Genomic DNA, 19,680 nt, shown 5'->3' with positions numbered 1-19,680 from the left:
AGAGGCAGGTAGGCGAAGAGACCCAGAACTTGCGGATGATAGTGAAGAAGAGGCAGCAACTGCTACAGATGGGTCAGAGGAAGAAGCCCTAGAGTTAAGACTGTTGAGATCGGTATTGTTAGCTAGCAGCAAACCCAAACCTGAGATCCCTAACTATGATGGCAGTCTGTCCGTGGATGTTTTGCTGGATTGGGTAAGTGAGTTAGATAAGTATTTTGAAAATGAAGAGAACAGTGAGGACAAAAGAGTTAGATTTGATGCGACTAAGTTAAAACGACACGCCGCCTTATGGTGGGATAGTGTCCAAGCAGACAGGAGACGAATGAACAAGCTACCAATAAGAAAGTGGCCAAGGATGGTGGCAAAATTGAAGGGCAGATTTTTGCCTAAAGACTATCAGGTCGAACTTTATCGACGAGTGCAGAATTTAAGGCAGAAAGGTATGATTGTGAAGGAGTACACAGAGGAGTTTTATCGTGTAAATTTGCGGGCTGGTTATACGGATGATACTCCAGAAAAAATAGCGAGGTACGTGAATGGCTTGAGACTGGAAATACTAGAAGAGATAAATATTCTCTCTCCACGAAATATAGAAGAGGCCTTTCAGAGTGCTGTAAAGGCTGAAGAGAAAATTAACAGGAAACAAAATAATAGGAGAGGACTAGGAAATGGCAGAGGATGAGGACAGTCCTACGGCAGAGGGAGAACTGCCACTAACAGTGAAGAAGGCAGCAGTTCCAGAGCTTCAGGGACAACAGAGAAGGGAGATAGCACCAGAGGAGGTCGGCCATATCAGCGGGGAAGAGGAAATGGTCGCGGAAGGGGAACTAATGTCCAGTGCTACAGGTGCCATAAATGGGGGCACAGATCCTTCGAATGCCCGGAAGCTGAACACGCTGGCTAGAGGGGAGCATTTGTTGCGCAGCCTGAGGAAGCTGAAGCACAGCCCCGGGAGATAGAAAACGTGGCAGAAACAGGAGATGCTTTAGTTTTGAACAAAGTATTGTTGAAGCCAGCCAAGGAGATGGCTGAACAGACCTAGCGAAAGGCGTTGTTTCGAACAGTTTGCAAATCACACGGAAAGTGTTGTAAATTGATCATAGACAGCGGAAGTACGGACAATTTAGTTGCCACCGAAATGGTGGAAAAGCTGGGATTGAAGCGGCTTATGAATCCCATACCTTACAAGGTGTCGTGGCTACAGAAAGGCCACCAACTATTAGTTGATGAACAATGCGAGGTTGAATTTCACATTGGCAAATACCAAGACACGATGGTCTGTGATATTATGCCAATGGACGTATGCCATATACTGCTAGGGAGACCGTGGTAGTATGATCGGAAGGTGATGCACGATGGGAAGACGAATTGTTATAAATTTGTGAAAGATGGGATCAAACATACGCTTGTACCCATCAAAGAGGAGGATGCAGCAGAACCAAGTGGAACAAAAGCATTGTTAATAGGAGGAAAACAGTTTGTGAAGCAGATTGAGGAAAATGAGGTCAATTATGCGATTGTAAGGAGGACAAAAACGATGTTGTTGAACAAAGAAAAGTCAGAATTTCCTGCAGAGATTCAGGAGCTGTTAAAAGAATTTAAAGACATTGTAGTTGACGATCTACCAGATAAGTTTCCTCCCAAGAGGAGCATTAGCCACAATGTCGATTTTATACCTGGATCAAGCCTACCGAATAAGGCAGCATATAGAATGAGCCCGAAAGATAATGAAGAGATTCGTAAACAAGTGCAGAAGTTGTTGGATAAGGGACTGATTAGAGAAAGTTTGATCCCTTGTGCGGCACCAACAGTACTCGCACCCAAGAAGGGTGGAGAATGGCGAATGTGTACAGATTCGCGAGCTATTAATAAAATCACTATTCGGTATAGATTTCCCCTACCCAGAATGGATGACATGATGGATTGTCTTAGCGGGGCAGCTTATTTCACAAAGATTGATCTGAAGAGTGGATATCATCAGATCATGAATAGAGAAGGAGATGAGTGGAAGACAACTTTCAAGACCAACGAAGGGCTATACGAATGGCTAGTCATGCCATTTGGATTAAGCAACGCTCCTAGTACTTTTATGAGATTGATGAATGAGATGTTAAAGGAATTTATTGGCAAGTTTGTGATAGTTTACCTTGATGATATCTTGATTTTCAGCAGAACAAAAGGAGAACATCTTCAACATGTTCAAAGGGTGTTAGAGAAGTTACAGCAGAACAAACTGCTGATAAACTTAAAGAAATGCACTTTCCTACAGAAGGAGCTGGTCTATCCAGGGTTTGTAGTTGTAGAAAATGAATTGAAAATGGACCCAGAAAAGATTGCAGCAATCATAAATGCACTTTCCTACAGAAGGAGCTGGTCACCGAAGAGCTTATTTGAGGTACGTAGCTTTCACGGACTGGCAAGTTTTTATCGGAAATTTATTAGGAATTTCAGCGAAATCTGCGCACCGATGCTAGAGACCATCAAAAAGGCCAGTCAACCTTTTTGTTGGACCAGGGCGGCAGAAGACAGTTTTCAGCTCCTGAAGCGGAAGATTACGTAGAGGCCAATCTTGAGGCTGCTCGATTTTAATAAACTCTTTCAAGTTCGGTGTGATGCAAGTGGAACAGCTATTGGCGCTGTGCTCAGTCAGGAAGACAGACCAGTGGCATTCTTTAGTGAAAAATTAAATGAGAGCCGACAGAAATACTCCTCGTGTGACAAGGAATCTTATGCCGTGGTCCAAGCTTTAAAACATTGGAGGCACTACCTGCTGGGCAATGAGTTCATATTATTTTCTGATAATTCGGCGTTACAATATGTAATGGAGCAGCACAAGTTAAACCATAAGCACGCCAAATGGGTAGAATACTTGCAGAGTTTCACTTTCGTGTTAAAATACATAAGTGGGCAAGCCAATAAAGTGGCAGATGCCTTGAGCAGAAGAGCTTTGCTCTTACAAGAAAGTAGCATACAGGTGATGGGATTCGAACATCTGAAGGATTTGTACCAAACCGACATAGATTTCAAAGAAGCTTTTGAAGCCTGCCAAAATCCCGAGTTGAGGAATGCAAGCCCATGGTTAGACTATAATTTGCAGGAACGATTATTGTTCAGAGGTGGGCAGTTATGTATCCCTGACTATTAAATGATCATGTTAGTTGTTTGATATTTCCTTGCCTTCCTTTTTACTCCATCAGAATTATTTGTTTCATTGTAGCCTTTAGAGTTTTCTCCTCCAAACATTTTTAACTCTCACTCCTAGATTCCCATTTCTAACCTTTGAGATAGTGCCATCAATTGCATGCTACCAAAGTACTCTAGCATTGAGACAAGGAGAATATGTTGAAATATTTAGTGGAACCTATCAATTCAACATGTGTATCATAAGTAACTTAGATTTATTTCGACTAAAAGTGTTCACATGAGTGGTGGACTAAAGACCCAACTCCTTATTATCTCTAAGTGGCGCAGGTTGTGATCATACTACATAAAAATTCATTTGTTACCTTCTAGTTTTATGACTTATGCTAATAGGTAGATTTCTTAACTGGTTAGTTGCTCACAAACAAATCAAACCCTCACTTGCGATGAGAGAACAAGATAGATAAAGTTAAAGTTGGAAGTCAAAGACATATCTTGCACACTGTTATGGGTTAGAATATTTTCATGCGATAGTCTTGAAAGACCATACGATAATTGATCATGTTGGCTTATGTCTAATAGGCAAAAACCATCTAGGGGCAAAGCCCAAACTTCCATGCTTCTTTAGTGATCAGCTTCCAAGGACACCGTAAGGGGAAAAGGTTGTCAAGCATGGCTCTACGTCCTCCAAATTCACATGAGCTAATCCGAAACCTTCACAGAATGTAATTGATTCTCCTTCTTAGATCCAGAGAATACAATAGTCACCTTATGGTAGACTTTTATCTTTTAATAAGGAACTCCCGCCACGCCTCTATATTTATCTTCAAGCCAACCTCTTTTCTAAGCTAGATTTCAAAAGACAACAAAGGGAGCCTTTATGGCCAACCCTACTATTTGCATTATAGGATTTGATCTGATGCGAATATGGAAAGGTACATTCTTGACTAGAGGAGCCTACTACTCTTTTAATCTCCCGAATTTCATTCTTTCTCATATCTGTCCTCCCACATTGAGAAGGAGAGTAGACTCCGAGCCCTGGTGCCGATGGATGCAATGAAAACAATTCTACCAGTAAATTTTATCCACAATTAAAGACATAGACTCGGCCATTGAATCTTCTTGTAGCAACCATACACAATTTTGTCATCCTCACCAAAAGAATCAAGAAAATCAACGTATAATGGGGATGCCAAACAACAGTGCACAACTCCGTCAACTCCTAAGAACGCTTATATTCAACATGGTCACTGACTCTACACACAGATAAGGATATAGAAGGGCAAGGGATCGGTTGTTTCTTTGTAGGTATTCAACTCTAGACTTGCCATAATTCCATAAAACATAAAATGGTCATATTGATACTTCACCGGGCTCTAGATCTCATTATATATGAAGGTCGAGGCATGTTAGATGTGCAAAATCAGTTCGATAAGGATAATCGTCAAGATTTATCCACTGAGTACACTGTCTCGTGATAACAAATAGGCATCACCCTTGGTTTCCAAATTACCCACATCGTAATACGGTGTAAGTATTCAATTAAATTCTTTTCTAAATTAGAATCTCTTCATAGAATGCAACTGTGGTTCGTAATTTCATTGATAAGCATTATCCAATTGAAATCTTCTATGGAGGAAACTAGAAAGATCACCATTATCCCAAAGGAACAAATACTTTTGTAGAAGCTCACTCATTAATCTAATGTTTCCAAGTCGGCAGATAAGGCAAACAGAAAAGTGGCATCGACAGTCGACAAGGAGATATTTTTATTTTTTCTCATTTTGCATCCACTTGAGGGAGGAATGAGAATTTTCCATCAACGATCAATGGGAATTAATTTACCATGAGCTAACTGCAGAACGTGCTAAGTATCAATATCTACAATCTACAAATTTGGAGAGGTTACTAAATACTGTAAACATCATGTTTACAGTAAATCTACCATGGTAAAGTTATTTAATTGATGTTTACAGGTAAGCCAGTCTTGGGAGACGATTATGATTACCTTAATATTCATAATTGATTTTACGGGTGGCTAATTATTGTTCAAGATGGTGATGGCAACTGCCTTTGTCGCAATGCCAATTTTTTATTGTGATCCTTCAAGAAACAACTATCTTTTTTAAATGAAATTCCATTTCATTTAGAAAGAATGTTTTATCCATTATAGCCTTCTGAAATTAGAAATAAATAGCCAACTTGCATGGAAATGATGTGCCTAAAACAATTTAAGAAGCAACATGTGGGTTACTGTTAGTAGTACTTATATGTGTATAACATTTTGTAGGTTGAGTTTCTCGTTATAGTTTGAATGACTGTCAAACTTGATCGAAGGTGTCACTCTATGCACAATCAATAGGAAAAGAGTACAGGTACTATTATGGTGTTATTATTTCTCTATATCGAGGAGATATGTTGCTAGCCCTCAGCCATATATATGACCACAGTCAACGACCTCAAAACATAATAAAATTTTCACATCGGAGAGAAGGTCAACAAGTCAATAAATTTACCCCTTTGGTTAATGTACCTACTCGGTGAAGTTGAATGTTTGTTACATTTATTGTTACAAGCTGCTAAGCATAAGATTAAATTAACCTTCACTAACTAACAGGGTGTTAAGTTTTATCCTACCCATGTTTTATCTTATGACCCATCATTCACATATAATCCACTCCATATAAGATATCACTGTGTCTTCAATCTGAACCATGCACATACTCCTTATAACACTTTGACACTATATTGATGGACTACTTTTGTTTTAAGTTGATCCCCTTTATGCAATCAGAAACACAATTAGTTATATGATTGCCAAGTAACATAGGGGACTTCACTCTTCAATCAAATATATCTTATTTCAAACAACCTTAGTCCTTTAATTTAAAGTAATCAATATATATACAATATATACTATATTATATATGTTCCTAGTACAAAATCTTCCTCAAATAAATTGTTTCGAGGCTTGATTTCAACATGCATGGATTCTAGAATATTTTTCTTTTAGAAAATTATAACTGAACCCTTCATTAGGACCTACCTTGTAGAGGTTTGGTGACCCATAGGCCACTTAATGCTCCGATAACATTTGTCACATACCCCCTTAGCCCAATTTGACAATTTCCTACTAGGCTCTCATTCGTTAAATTTTTTTTGGTTAGATTCAATTAGTCATCACAAATATTACATGAACAAATGTTTATAATACTCTATACTCATATTCTTCAAATTCTAACCACATCAAAGAAATGAGCCACACCCCTGAGGTATCACACTACAACTCCTTTGAGGCTTTACTAGATTCATGATGTGGACTCTTAGGTTCAATAAATACAACCTTAATAAAAGCATTCAAATCGAACCGTATGGATGTATTACGATTCGGAGCAACAATAAATCATTGGCATTCAACTGGATAAGATTATGCATACAGACCTCCTTCCTTTGCTAAATCAGCACCAATGTAAATGGAAACTTTATCATAAATATTCTATAGCTGGGATTGCCCATAACATGATCATGGTCCTACTTCCATAGTCGAATGTATTGCTATATACCTTTGGTATTATGCACAATTAATTAAAAGAGTAGCATTGGAGGCATAATGCATAGCATAAATAACATGAACAATAGCTTATACGCTTGAGCCTTAACCAGAGTTACCCAATTTACATAGCTGACTCAAGCACGATTATTCACTATCTTAAACAAAAGACGGGATAACACCAGTAATGCATAAGATCCACATATTATGTTTCTTTACTAAACTTAACTATGATTGAATTTATATGCAATGGCTGACACATGCACTCATATATAATCAACTCATGCTCACAAATAACATAGGAAAATATACTCATTCATAGTAGTCATATGTACCTTATTCAATCATTTTATGTGTAAGAAAAACCTAAGACGTTTCTCTTGTATACTTCAGAATTGACAATATAGAGAGTAAGAGTCAACATAAAAAAATCCCATGCAACCAAATTATCTGAAAGGATGTCACTTGGGAAGAACCGAGCACTGCCACCCAACCTAGAACTGTCTTCCACTAGTTCACCCCCGAGCTGAGAATTCTTGCCATGGATCCACTGCCTCCTGTTGATCTCTTCAAGGGGTATTTAATACCCTCTTTCATGATATGTTTCCATTAGTGGCATCCCACTTTTATGGATATTTTTTATTCATTTACCTAGGTTTTTCTCAGAAAATATCACCTTTCTCTCCCACAAGGCTTTTCCTCATAAAAGCTTGCCTTTTTCTCCCCAAAATATTTTATGTTTTTCTCAATATATACTTATCTCCAATCCATCCATCTTATCTAGAATTTAATTTAGAAGCTTTACCATGAAACAATTATTCCTTCCCATTCACCAATGGGATTTGGCAAGAATCTCATCTCTTGGTGTCTTTCTTTTCCAAGTGATTAATTATTTTATTTATTTCATAAAGTATTTACTTTTCCCAACTTAGGTTTGAAAAGTTTTACACACAAGGGAGTGGTGTTACATACTCCCTACCTTAAATTTACATCGTCCATGGTGTATGACTGCATCTTGTAATGTTATTTCCTCATTCACTGGTAGTTCTTTTTGAATTTACAGGCTCCCAAGGCCTTCCCATTTGATGTAGACCTTCCTATAGGAATATATCGGTTACAAAGGAGTTCTCCCAATGCATCTCCTTTCATTGCTACATGTAACATTGGGTTCAATAAATTTTCCGAGAGATTTTAGATGCAGAAACTAAACTATGTTTACCACAGCTAATATCATAACTTGATATACAGTACTAATATTTGACTAACGATGACTTATGTTGCTCATAATTTAACAATAAGGTAGTGGGCTCTCTTCAGATAGCAGAGGAAGCTATGGTCACAAAGGTGTGCCAGGGGCTACAGATCGCAAAATACAGAGGGGTCTGACAATAGTTCTCGGCCCTATATTTTAGGGCACTAACTAAGGAGGATCAACTATACCCTTAGCTGTACTACCTAACTACACTATAGTATGTGCGTGTAATTTCCTCGAGTGATGTTCTAAGTGTACTATAGGAGAAAAACGACCGACAACTGATTGAAGGCTAGGTTTCAGGTGAGCCTAGGGGGCTTCCGGTATACCCAATACGTGGAAGTTTAGTCCGTTCGCGGTCCCATCTAATGCGCTACTACTCGAAGGGGTACCCATAGTGGTTACAAAGAAGTATAAATAGCGTGACCACCTCTTGTATTTCCTGTATGCATGCCTCCCCAAATCCGTAGGTTTATGTGCTTAATGACAAATCCCATGGTTTAAAGATGCTGGAACATGTCTCTAGGCTAAAAGAAGATCTGCAAAAATTTAAGGTACAACTGGCCTTGGAAAGTACTCTGATACTACTTGTTATGCTCTCGACCTGCAAGAAATGCCACAATACCATAAATGTGAAAAAATATAGCCCATAACACAAAATAAAATGATAAAAACAACAAGTATTTTATTATTCATAAATAGATTCAATGTTTGCTTGCCTCTTTAAGGTGGCAACCTCCATCAGAGTAGAGCTCATTTACAATAAGAATCGATGGTCTTTCCTTTACTAACTAAGAATATTTATAGCTAATTGACATCTAAAACCCTAACTGCTAGTGGTCCCTTGCATAACACAGGTTAATCACTTTATTTTATTAACTATGGCCCATTTACAACTAACTGTGGTCCCTTTTCTCTAATGCGGGTCAACCAATCACAATTATTAATGTGGGTATTATTTACTCTCTAACTAACAATGATTATGAATTGGCCCGTTGGGCTTATTGCATAAATAAAGGGGTTAGGGTTGGACCCTAACAGACTGTTGAGTGGTGTATCCTCTTGAGTGAGTGATTGTCTCACTAGTGAGTTGCAACCTATCTCATATCTGGTATTCCATTTATGAGTTGGTAGCAGAGCCATAATGAGGCTTGTGAGGTTGGAGTTCAGTTTGGCTATTGTGAATGTGGTTTGTGACTCACTTCTTAGAGATGTGTGGAGGACAGTGCAAGGCATGATTGCTATGTAGATGTTGGTGAGTTGAAGACAATTGATACTAAGCATGGTAGATGTTTTGATCCAGGTGCGAGGATGAATACAAGCCTAAAAGGAAGGTACTTTAACTAGTCCATTGACTATGCCAGCCAATGTGATTGTACATTCCAACCATTTATTCAACTTTTAGTGTTGGGTCGACCATGTTAATGCTGCGTTGGATAAACTCAAGCTATTTTTTTTTTGAACAAGTGCATTGAATGTATATGTAGATGCAAATAACAGTTGAGTAAGATTATGTGAGCCATGTGAAGTGAGCTTACATGTAGCTGGATGAGACAGAACAATGGTTGTGTATCTAGTTAGATCGAATCATATACATTGATTATCTGAATGTTGGGAGATTTTGTGGGAACTGTGTTGTGTGTTATGTGAAGAGTGGAGATGCCTACTATATAATGAGGATGTTGTATGTTTGCTAAGATACTATGTGCAAATGAGTGATCGATTTTTTTTTTAGATGATGGAAAATGAAACTTTACAATATGTTGATGGTCATGCAACAGTGCCATTTTTTTATATCTTCAAGACATGTTACTAGAATCCAAAGCAAGGGTTTAAAGCCTTGTGGGTTCATGAAATCCCTGTCAATCTAATAAAGAAGAACATTATATACACATAAACAAAAGTGGTATTTAGGTGTATATTTATTTCTCTTTGTATATACATACAACAAGAATGTGTGAATGAGAAGAAGAGATCGGGAATATAAATGAAACAATTGGAAAGAAATTGTGTGATTAGCTTGTGAACTCACGTCAAACTCCTTCACACATATTTGTGGATAGATTCCATTGTAGTGCTTTTTATTTAAATCTCCATTAAATTGTGGGATTCGTAAGATCTAGGACTAGAGTGTTAGTGGATGCTTGTATATATCTAGGTCATCATATTGATGTTCACAATGTTAGGCCATTGTCTTTCACTCCACATTAACTCTATATAAAAATAAAAAAATAAATAAAAAATAAATAAATAAATAAATAAAAAAAAATGAAAACATAGTTACATATAAAGTTGCAAGCCATTTGTGGATTATGTATATTGCAGAGCGACCAGACTCCACAAATCATAGAATTTTATAGCCTTGATGCATGAAGATGTGGAAGTAAGCAAGGAGATCATACAAAATCAACTGCTAGAAAACTGCATAAACATGGTTTGACAATATTTTAACTTTTCTTAATTTTTTTATGCTTCTTTTTAAATATTCCATTGTTGTGTGTGGCCTCAAAAGCTATTCATTAATTTGAAAGTTGGATATGGCTAGTTTTTATAAGAATCATACCTAAACAAAGAAACCAAGTTGAATGGCACTAATTGTATGAATTGGAGGTTTAAAATGAAAATAATGATGAAAGGATACAATTTCTGGTTGATAGAAAGTGGTGATGAAGTGAAACCAGAGAAAGGTGTAGGACCTACAACTAAATCAATTTAAGATTGGGAGAACAGAGAAACTATGGTGAAGTTTCTTCTAAGAATATCTGTAAAAGACAATATTATATTGCATATCAAAGATTGCAGGACATCAAATGATACCTATACAATGCTCAAGGATTTGTATGAATTGAAGAATAAAATTTGACTCCTATCTATAAAGTGTAAGATTTTGTCTATTAAAATGGAATAAAATGAAAGCACCAACAATTTTATTTCAAGATTGAAGTAATTAAAGATACTCTTGGAGATATAGGTGAAGAAATATATGTCACTGACCTAATCACTATAACCTTAAATGGAATCTAGATGAGTGTCGAATGTTCATCATAGGTATTATAGCAAGGGAGAAGGGTCCCACATTTGATGAGTTGGTAGGCATACTTATGCAAGAGGAAGAAAGGCAAAGAAACCTTAAATATCAAAGTTATAATTTGGTGCTAAGGAAAAAATGGAAACCACCATTCAAGAGGAGTATACATATTGAAGAGTGAAGACATTGGAATTATCACAAAATCTTATATCCTCGATGAATGAAGGTGTGGAAGTGAGGAGCGACTACAGAATCAGCTGCTATGAAATTTCATAAACTTGGTTTAAAGTTATTTGAAATTTTCTTAAATTATTTCTTCTTCTTTTTAAATAGTCCATTGTTGGGCGTGGCCTTAAAAATAGTTCATTGATTTGAAAGTTGTATAAGGCTAATTATTTATCATAATCATATATAAATAAAGAAAACAATTTGGATGGCACCAATTACATGAATTGGAAGTTTAAAATGTAGACATTGATTGAAGGATACAATGTCTAGTTGACAACATGTGTTGATGAAGTGAATCTAGAGGATGCTACAGGAACTACAACTAAATCAATTTAAGAATGAGATAGGAGAGAGACTATGGCGAAAGTGCTACTGAGAATTTTTGCAAAAGAAAACATTATAATGCATATCAAAGATTAAAATACATTGAATGAGACATGCAAAACGTGTAATGATTTGTATGAAATAAAGAATAAAAATTGACTCTTGTCTATAAGAGTAAGATTTTCTCTATAAAATGGAAGAGAATAAAAGCATTAGTAATTTTATTTCATTAATTAAGGACTTTAAATATACTCTTTGAGATATAGATGAAGAAGTATTTAGCACTGACCTAGTCACTGTAACCTTAAATGGAATGCAAGATGAGTATCAAATGTTCATCATAGGACTTACAAAAGGGGAGAAGGATCCCACATTTTATCACTTGGAAAGTATATTTATGCAATAGGAAGAAAGGCAAAGGAACCTTAAATCTCAAAGTTTTGATTTGGTGTTAAGGGAAATAGGGAAACCACCATTCAAGAGGAAGCCTTAGGATGGTAATAAAGGAGGAATTTCACCACATGGAAAGCCATGATTTGGTAAGCCACCATTTGCAAAACCACAACCAAGTATGGAATTTCCAAAGGTTGATATTAAATTTCATTATTGTGGCAAGTTTGGACACTACTCTAGAGATTGCACGAAAAGGAAATAACATGAGTCTAGACATATAAATAAGAGGCACACTAGTAATTTTGTTAATAAAGGAGAAATAATAAATGATGACATCAAAACCTTTAGATTGTGTGTTATAGATGTTTCACTATCTACTAAAATATATGATAAAAATACTTGGTTTGTTTATTTTGGAGCCTCCATTTATATGTCCTATAATAAGCATTGGTTTGAGAACTTTAAGGAAACTAATAATGGTACAAACGTATATCTTGGATATGATCATGTAGACGAAATAAATGGTATGGTGACATATCAGTGACATTACCTAATGGTCATGTTAAACTAATTCATAATGTGATGCATGTGCCTATTTTTAGGAAGAATTTAACCTTAGTTTGTTAAAAATTGGAAATTAGGGCCAAATTCGACCTTGGGACAGCTCTTTTTATGGAGATGATGATTGCATTGGATTCCTCTTTTCGATAGGTCCAATATTGATATAAAGATGATGTCATCTAGAAAATCAGAAGTGTGATTTTGAATTTATGCCCACTCATGTGGAAATTGATCAGGTTGGCTTCATCATTATTTAGGCTCAAGAAACCAAATGGATGTGTCTCTTCACCCACAATGAAGTGTATAAACACAAGAGACCTCACACCTCATTTGGACATCCGTAACTCACACATTTTTATCTCTCTTTATCAAATTGGTTCTTACATCTATTAGGTAGACTTTCCCTATCTCATGTGTCGCAAGAAGGTTGAATTTTTCTGGGCTAAATTGCAAAATTGAAATTGCATAATTTCAGATTGTTTGACCAGCATTGACCGACATGATCTTAACAATTTTTTACTGTAGTTTTTGGGGAAGAATTTTGATTTTCTTAGGCTACATTGTCTGACATGGAAATCAAGGTTTTATGGGTTGTTTGACCTATGTTGACCATAGACCTGAATGAGTTTGACAAAAAAAATTGTGACTTTTCTTAGTTGACTTTGACCACTGTTAGAGTTTGAGTTTGACTTCCTTTGACCAAGCTTTGAAGGAGGTGTTTGACTGTTGTTTTGACCAGTGTTGACCTTCTAGTTAGGGATCAAGTTTGACTACAATTGACTATATAAATGTACATGGTTGTTTTGACTTTGTATTGGTCAAGTGAATTTGACTTTTATACTCTCTCTCTCTATTGAAATTTTGATTTAATAACAAGAAGAATTGATCAAAGGGTTTTCCCCACATTGGGGTTTTTCTTTTAGATCTACCAAATTTGTTGTTCTCTTGCCTTGTATTTTCTTCTGCATTTTGTTTAGTGTTCTATCTACATTTAGTATCAATGTGATTAATGGTTAATGTGATTGCTACTAGAAATAAATGGAAATTGTTATTGGGTTGCTAAATGAACATTAAGTAAATTGTGCTAGGCATAGAAGATACCATTGTTAACTAAAATTTACATAGTCTATACCATAACATAGCAGGGTTTGAAAGTGGAATTTGTAAATTCACATTATATGGTGAAAGACATGTAGGATCTATTCGAGGTCATTGCAACGGAAATTTGAATTGGAGGTTTATTAAGCTCAATGTGACAACCAAAAGTCATCAAGAATTGGCACCCACAATAATGACAACAAAAAATATTTAGCATCAAAGGCATGACCACATTAATTATCATGATATATTCCTACATAAAAAATGAGGAATGGTAGAAGTGCTTCCAACACTTAAGAATGAATATTCTGCATGTCAGGGGTGCACATAGGGAAGATGAATAGGGAAGAGTTCCCTACTCAAATAGATAAAAGGAATAGAGATGTTGTAGAACTTGGGGCATACATATGTATGTGGTCCTATGTAGACTAGATTATTAGGTGAAGCATATTACTTATTGATATTTATTGATGATTTTACTAAATATACATCATGAAAAAGACGAATGATGTATTTCAATATTTTAAGGAGTTCAAAAACCTGGTTGAAAAGAAAACAAGAAAACACATCAAGATCTTCTAATCAGATTGAGGGGGAGAATATATTTCAATTGAATTCATCAAGTACTAGAATTCCCACAAAATTGTACAACAATACACATTACCATATACTCCATAACATAATGATGTAGCTAAAAGGAAGAACAGAAGCATGGTAGAATGTGCATGGAGCATGTTAAGAGGTAAGAATCTTGCCAATTCTTTCTAGGTTGAAGATTTTTCACTGTTGTTTACTTCAAAATTAGAAGTTGAACTAAATGCTTATATCATAAGACTCCTTTTCAAGCACTTTATGGTTATAAAACAACAGTAATTCATTTGATAATATTCGACAGAAATATATTTTCTGATGTTCAGAAAGAAGATAGGAGGAATCTTGATGCAAAAGTTATCAAGTGATTTTTCATAGGTTATTGTTTTGATCATAAATCATATAAGTTGTTTGATCGTTGCACACATAAAATTTTTGCATGAAGATATGTATTAGTTCATGTGCTTGCAGGTGAAGACCATAAGAATGACAGGAATGTTGGATGGCATATTCCTTATCAATATGATGATGTCAAGGAGGAAGTAGTTGATAAGCATGAATAGAAAGAGGAAGAATCCAACGACATGGAGACTTGTAGCAACCATAGTGCAATCAAGAGGAAGAGATGATTCACATGAAGCAAGAGAAGAGTTGAAATAAACTAAGTACCAACAAGATCATTTCATCAAACTCAACCACCAGTAAGATTTAAAGATTACACCTTAATGACTAAAATTATAAATGCCATAGAACCTTTGAATTTTGAAGAATCTAATGAGCATAAAGAGTGGATAGATGAAATGAAGGAAGAATATGAGTCCATAGTGAATAAAGATACTTGATATTTAATGGAATTTCATAAGGTACCCATTGGATCCAAATGGTAATTCAAACCTATATTTAAATTTGATGGCAATATATGTAAACATAAAGATAGGTTAGTTCCAAAAGGATAATCACAAAAAGATGGAATTGATTATGTAGAACCTTTTGCATTTGTAGCTAATTTAAATACAATTCGATTGATGAATGCTTTAGCTACAAAAAATAAATGGAAACTACATCAGCTAGATGTTTGTCCTCTTGAATGGGGAACTCAAACAAGATGTAAACCTTGTTCAACCAAAAAGTATTGTTAAAAAGGGTCAAAAGGACCTTGTCTACAACTTAAAGAAAGCATTATATGGATTGAACTAGGGACCAAGATCACAGTATGTGAAGATTGATTCTTTCTTTCTTCATAAAGTCTTTATGAAAAGAAAAAGTATATATATCAAAAAGGGCATTTTATTATAATTTCTATGTATGTTAATGATTTTATTATAAAAAGAAATGTTTCTAAGTTGATGAAGTTAAAGGACAATTCTCATAAGAGTTTGAAAGGAAAGACATTGATGAATTGCATTATTGATTAGCACTGGAGATATGGAGAAAAGGTGAATAAACATTGGCTACGCACAGTAAATATACCAAGGAGTTACACCAAAGATATGAACTAGTCAAATCCTTTCTTTCGCAAACAAGAAAATTTGATTAGATTATTATCGTTGTTATATTACCTACGTATTGTTTCTCATTTGTGATTTATAGGCATTCATAGAAGCATGGGAAGCAGCATGCATGGCATCGTCTTCCAACGCAGTGTTGCAAGTACCATCGGGGAAGACATTTCTAATTAAGCCAGTGACGTTTCTTGGCCCTTGCAAGTCTCATATTTCAGTAGAGGTGAGAAAGTTGAATATTGGATTGTATGCTTTTTAAGAAGATCATGAAAATTCCATGTTAAATTATTTGCTAAAATCATAAATTTGCAGATTACTGGAACAATAGTTGCACCCAATAAACAATCTGCATGGAATAGCAGTGAACTTAATCTGTGGATTCGATTTTATGGTATATCTGGGTTGACCATAGAAGGTGGCGGTGTCATTGATGGTCAAGGCCAAGATTGGTGGTCTAAATCCTGCAAGGTTAACCAACAACAAGTAAGGGTTCCCTTTAACTGTTCTGTTTCACCTCACCGTTGTGTACATGTGGCCACTAAAAAATGGGTGGTCCTGTTAAACCACACAAAAGAACCCTTTTAACTGTTCTGTTTCACCTCACCGTTGTGTACATGTGGCCACTAAAAAATGGGTGGTCCTGTTAAACCACACAAAAGGTTTGAGTCATTTGCCTAATACACGCCAGTCATTTGCCCAATAAACGATGCTCACATTGCACCGACAATCTCCTTCCATAGGCCGCTCTTATCCTCCAGGTCAGCCGCCATTGAAAATCCTGTCATAATCCTCTCTAATATTCCATCTCTTCCGCGTTCGACTCCACCGACTCCACCTCTAGCCTTTTCACAAGCATCATCCAAAATCTTTCCCCTGCCCAACACTTACCATTAAACAACAAATTAGTAGTATAAACCGGCTCCTTCAATTTATATTAATCACGTCAAATTTCTTGTGTGCAGGGTTGCTTGGATGCGGCTCCACCGGTTTGTTTTCAGCCGGCAATCTTATCTTGATTACCTTGTTTATTTGCGCAATGATCACCTTGTTATAAACGGTTTTTTTAATCTTTCTGTAAATTTTAATTCAAGGCTGTGCTCATCCGATTGTTTGGATTTTGGGTTGGTCTTACAGGCAATGACTATTAGTAGATGTTCAAATGTTGTGATAAAAAATTTGCAATTTGTCAATAGCCAACGAATGCATCTCGTAGTGGTCGACTCTTCTGATATCCAATTAAGCGGGCTTCAGATACAAGCTCCTGAACAAAGCCCAAACACTGATGGTATTCATTTACAAAGAGTTAAGAATGCCCAAATAAACAACTGTGTCATCCAGACAGGTTAGAAGTTAGTGATTTCACTGGTTTGCGTTAATTTGTTTATTCACATATTACCATAGATTCATTTTCTTAATAATAAATCAGTCAATATCCTTCTAGCTTATATCTATCTCACTTAGTTAAAGTTCAGATTGGCAAACGCATAATAAACATAAAGGGTTCTGCTAACTATGATTATAAATACTCTATATCAGGGGATGATTGCATTTCCATTTCGTCGGGCTCATCTACTATTAATATCAAAAACATAAAGTGTGGCCCAGGCCATGGCATCAGGTGACATAAGTATTTTGGATCTTATCCTGCAGAAAATACAATCAGTAAAGATGAAATCTGAATTGTACTTCTTCTCTTGTGCAGTATTGGAAGTCTGGGAAAGAATGGAGAAGAAGCCCAAATTGATGACATTCTAGTCCAAAACATCACTTTTGTCGAAACATCCAACGGAGCCAGAATCAAGACTTGGCAGGTTGGTTTAACAGGTGTATGGCTCCTTTAATTATTTCTATTCATACGGCAATGAACTGCAGTTCGTAATTCATATTAATATGAATTATCTAGGATGGTTATAACAGAATTTATGCTTTTGTAAATATACAGGGCGGTTCTGGCTATGCACGAAATATCATATTTGAAGACATAGTTGTTCATAATGTTAAAAATCCGATTATCATTGATCAGTACTATTGCGATTCCGCTTCACCTTGTAAAATTCAGGTGATCAACTAACCATTCTGGGCATTTCCATATTTTCCCAACATGCCCCACTAAAATATATAGACTGAATACATCTTAATATGAGTTTAGTTCCCGCCGTTGTTGAAATATCATTTTGAAGTCCGTGGATGTGTGCTTGCGATCGATGTTGCCATCAACATTAATTCCAAAATACTTGTTTAAGCGCACATAATATAGGATAAATTTCCCATTTATTTTATCTTCTAAATACTATCACTCGGGTTAGTAATTGGTAACTACATAGAATTTCATCTTTAGGTAAAGAATCGGTAATCAGGGAATTTGGTAATTCCGGAAATCTCACCCAACTCAGAGAGACCCCTCTAACCCTAAACGTAGCTAATTCCAACCATCAAAGTTAATACAAATTCTCAAAAAAACCATTGTGTTTCATTTTATTGTAATATAAAATAATTGTTTAAATATATATCTATATATAATATAAACTTCACCGGACATCTGATCTCCATGATCTCCACTAAATGCATCGAGGTAAAAACTATGTTATACTGCAATAATATTTATACAAATTGGTTTTCAAGTTTGGTATTACTGTTTGGTATCAATAATACTGTGCGTCATGTTGTTGTGTGCAGCCATCCGCAGTGCAAATACAAGATGTCACGTATAGAAACATACAGGGAACGTCATCGACCGATGTCGCTGTGAACTTTTCGTGCAGCAAGACAGTTGGTTGCACAGGAATTACTTTGATAAATGTTGAGATAACTTCAACGACTGCAAATAAAGTAAAGTCTGTGTGTGTCAATGCTCTGGGACTGGCTCTGGGGACTATTTTGCCGCCCAGCTGTCTGAAAAACTAGTGCGGTCCCTTGGACTCCTTCAAATTGTGCGGTCCCTTGGACTCATTCAAAAGCATCACAATAAATCATAGCCAAACTTAACAAGATTCAGTTATATTGGATTTTGTTCTAGGGGAACTTCATAATACTGTGAAATTTGGTGTTTTGTCAACTTACTTTGTACAGATACTTCAAAAGCATCACAATAAATCTTAGCCGAACTTAACAAGATTCAGTTATACTGTTTTTTGTTCTATGGGAACTTCATAATACTGTGAAATTTAGTTTTTTCTCAACTTACTTTCTACCTACAAGATACATCAAAAGCATCACAATAAATCTTAGCCAAACTTAACAAGATATACGGGTTTTTGTTCTATGGCAACTTCAAATAATATTGTGAAATTTGGTCTTTGTCAACTTACTTTATAGTCATATTTGATACCATTTAATTTATACATTTTTATAAATTTGCATTTAAATATATTGAAAACATCCACACATATAAATTTGATACCATTTAATTTATACATTTTTATAAATTTGCATTTAAATATATTGAAAACATCCACACATATAAATTATTATTATATTTTATTTGACTAAATCTTTTTATTTTAATTATAAAATCAAAAACCATATATTTTAGAAAAGTTATAAATATAAATTAATTATGAAATTTTCAGAAAGAGAATTATTTATTATTTTTCAAATTATTTAAATTGGTACTTGAAACTTAGTACTAATACTTATCTCACCAAGTAAATACTTATTAGTGTAGAGTGTTAATTAGTAGAGCAAGTAATTGTGTATGTTATAATTATTTATCTTACCAAGTAAATATTTATTGGTGTAGAGTGTTAGTATTTAAAATTTTTGTTGGTACTTATCTCACCAAGTGAACACCTATTAGTGCAGAAAGTGATTGTGTATGTTATAATTAATTTTCTATATTTATTTGTGATACACCAAATTAATTAATTTAATAATTTTTATTTTTCTTCCCTGAATTTTCAAGGTGTTTTCTCTTCAAAATTAATACTCTGAAAAACATAAAGATTAAATTCACAAATTAATTAATTTAATAATTTTTATTTTTCTTACTTGAATTTTCGATGTCTTTTTGCTT

At 35.4% G+C, this 19,680-nt stretch overlaps 2 protein-coding genes across 2 annotated transcripts; both read left to right on the top strand.

Moving 5' to 3' along the window:
* The first annotated feature begins 442 nt into the window (after positions 1-442).
* On the top strand, positions 443-16,816 carry LOC149236406 (putative polygalacturonase At1g80170). Its single transcript, XM_089368893.1, has 5 exons — positions 443-613; positions 15,757-15,891; positions 15,981-16,151; positions 16,631-16,654; positions 16,760-16,816. Exons 1-5 carry the CDS (start codon positions 443-445, stop codon positions 16,814-16,816), a joined length of 558 nt encoding a protein of 185 aa, XP_089225019.1.
* Positions 16,817-16,868: 52 nt separating this feature from the next.
* Positions 16,869-18,766, top strand: LOC149236405 (polygalacturonase QRT2-like). Its single transcript, XM_089368892.1, has 5 exons — positions 16,869-17,010; positions 17,205-17,286; positions 17,371-17,479; positions 17,611-17,727; positions 18,345-18,766. The coding sequence occupies exons 1-5, from the start codon at positions 16,869-16,871 to the stop codon at positions 18,570-18,572; spliced, it is 678 nt and encodes a 225-aa protein (XP_089225018.1). The 3' UTR covers positions 18,573-18,766.
* The last annotated feature ends 914 nt before the right edge of the window (positions 18,767-19,680 follow it).

Source organism: Pinus tabuliformis, chromosome 8 (assembly GCF_031772625.1).
Source record: "Pinus tabuliformis cultivar Carrire ecotype Pingquan chromosome 8, CPIR1, whole genome shotgun sequence".
In the NCBI taxonomy this organism is placed as follows: domain Eukaryota; kingdom Viridiplantae; phylum Streptophyta; class Pinopsida; order Pinales; family Pinaceae; genus Pinus; species Pinus tabuliformis.
Note: the sequence above shows the minus strand (reverse complement) of the source record. Positions and strands in the feature narration are given on the sequence as shown.

Excerpts from the sequence above, each read along its gene's own strand:
- LOC149236405 (XM_089368892.1), top strand. The coding sequence starts at position 16,869 with ATGCATCTCGTAGTGGTCGACTCTTCTGATATCCAATTAAGCGGGCTT. Across the intron at positions 17,011-17,204 it reads CAACTGTGTCATCCAGACAG|GGGATGATTGCATTTCCATT; the intron begins GTTAGAAGTTAG and ends ACTCTATATCAG. Across the intron at positions 17,728-18,344 it reads CTTCACCTTGTAAAATTCAG|CCATCCGCAGTGCAAATACA; the intron begins GTGATCAACTAA and ends TGTTGTGTGCAG.
- LOC149236406 (XM_089368893.1), top strand. The coding sequence starts at position 443 with ATGATTGTGAAGGAGTACACAGAGGAGTTTTATCGTGTAAATTTGCGG. Across the intron at positions 614-15,756 it reads AAGAGGCCTTTCAGAGTGCT|GCATTCATAGAAGCATGGGA; the intron begins GTAAAGGCTGAA and ends TGTGATTTATAG. Across the intron at positions 16,152-16,630 it reads GCAAGGTTAACCAACAACAA|GGTTGCTTGGATGCGGCTCC; the intron begins GTAAGGGTTCCC and ends TCTTGTGTGCAG.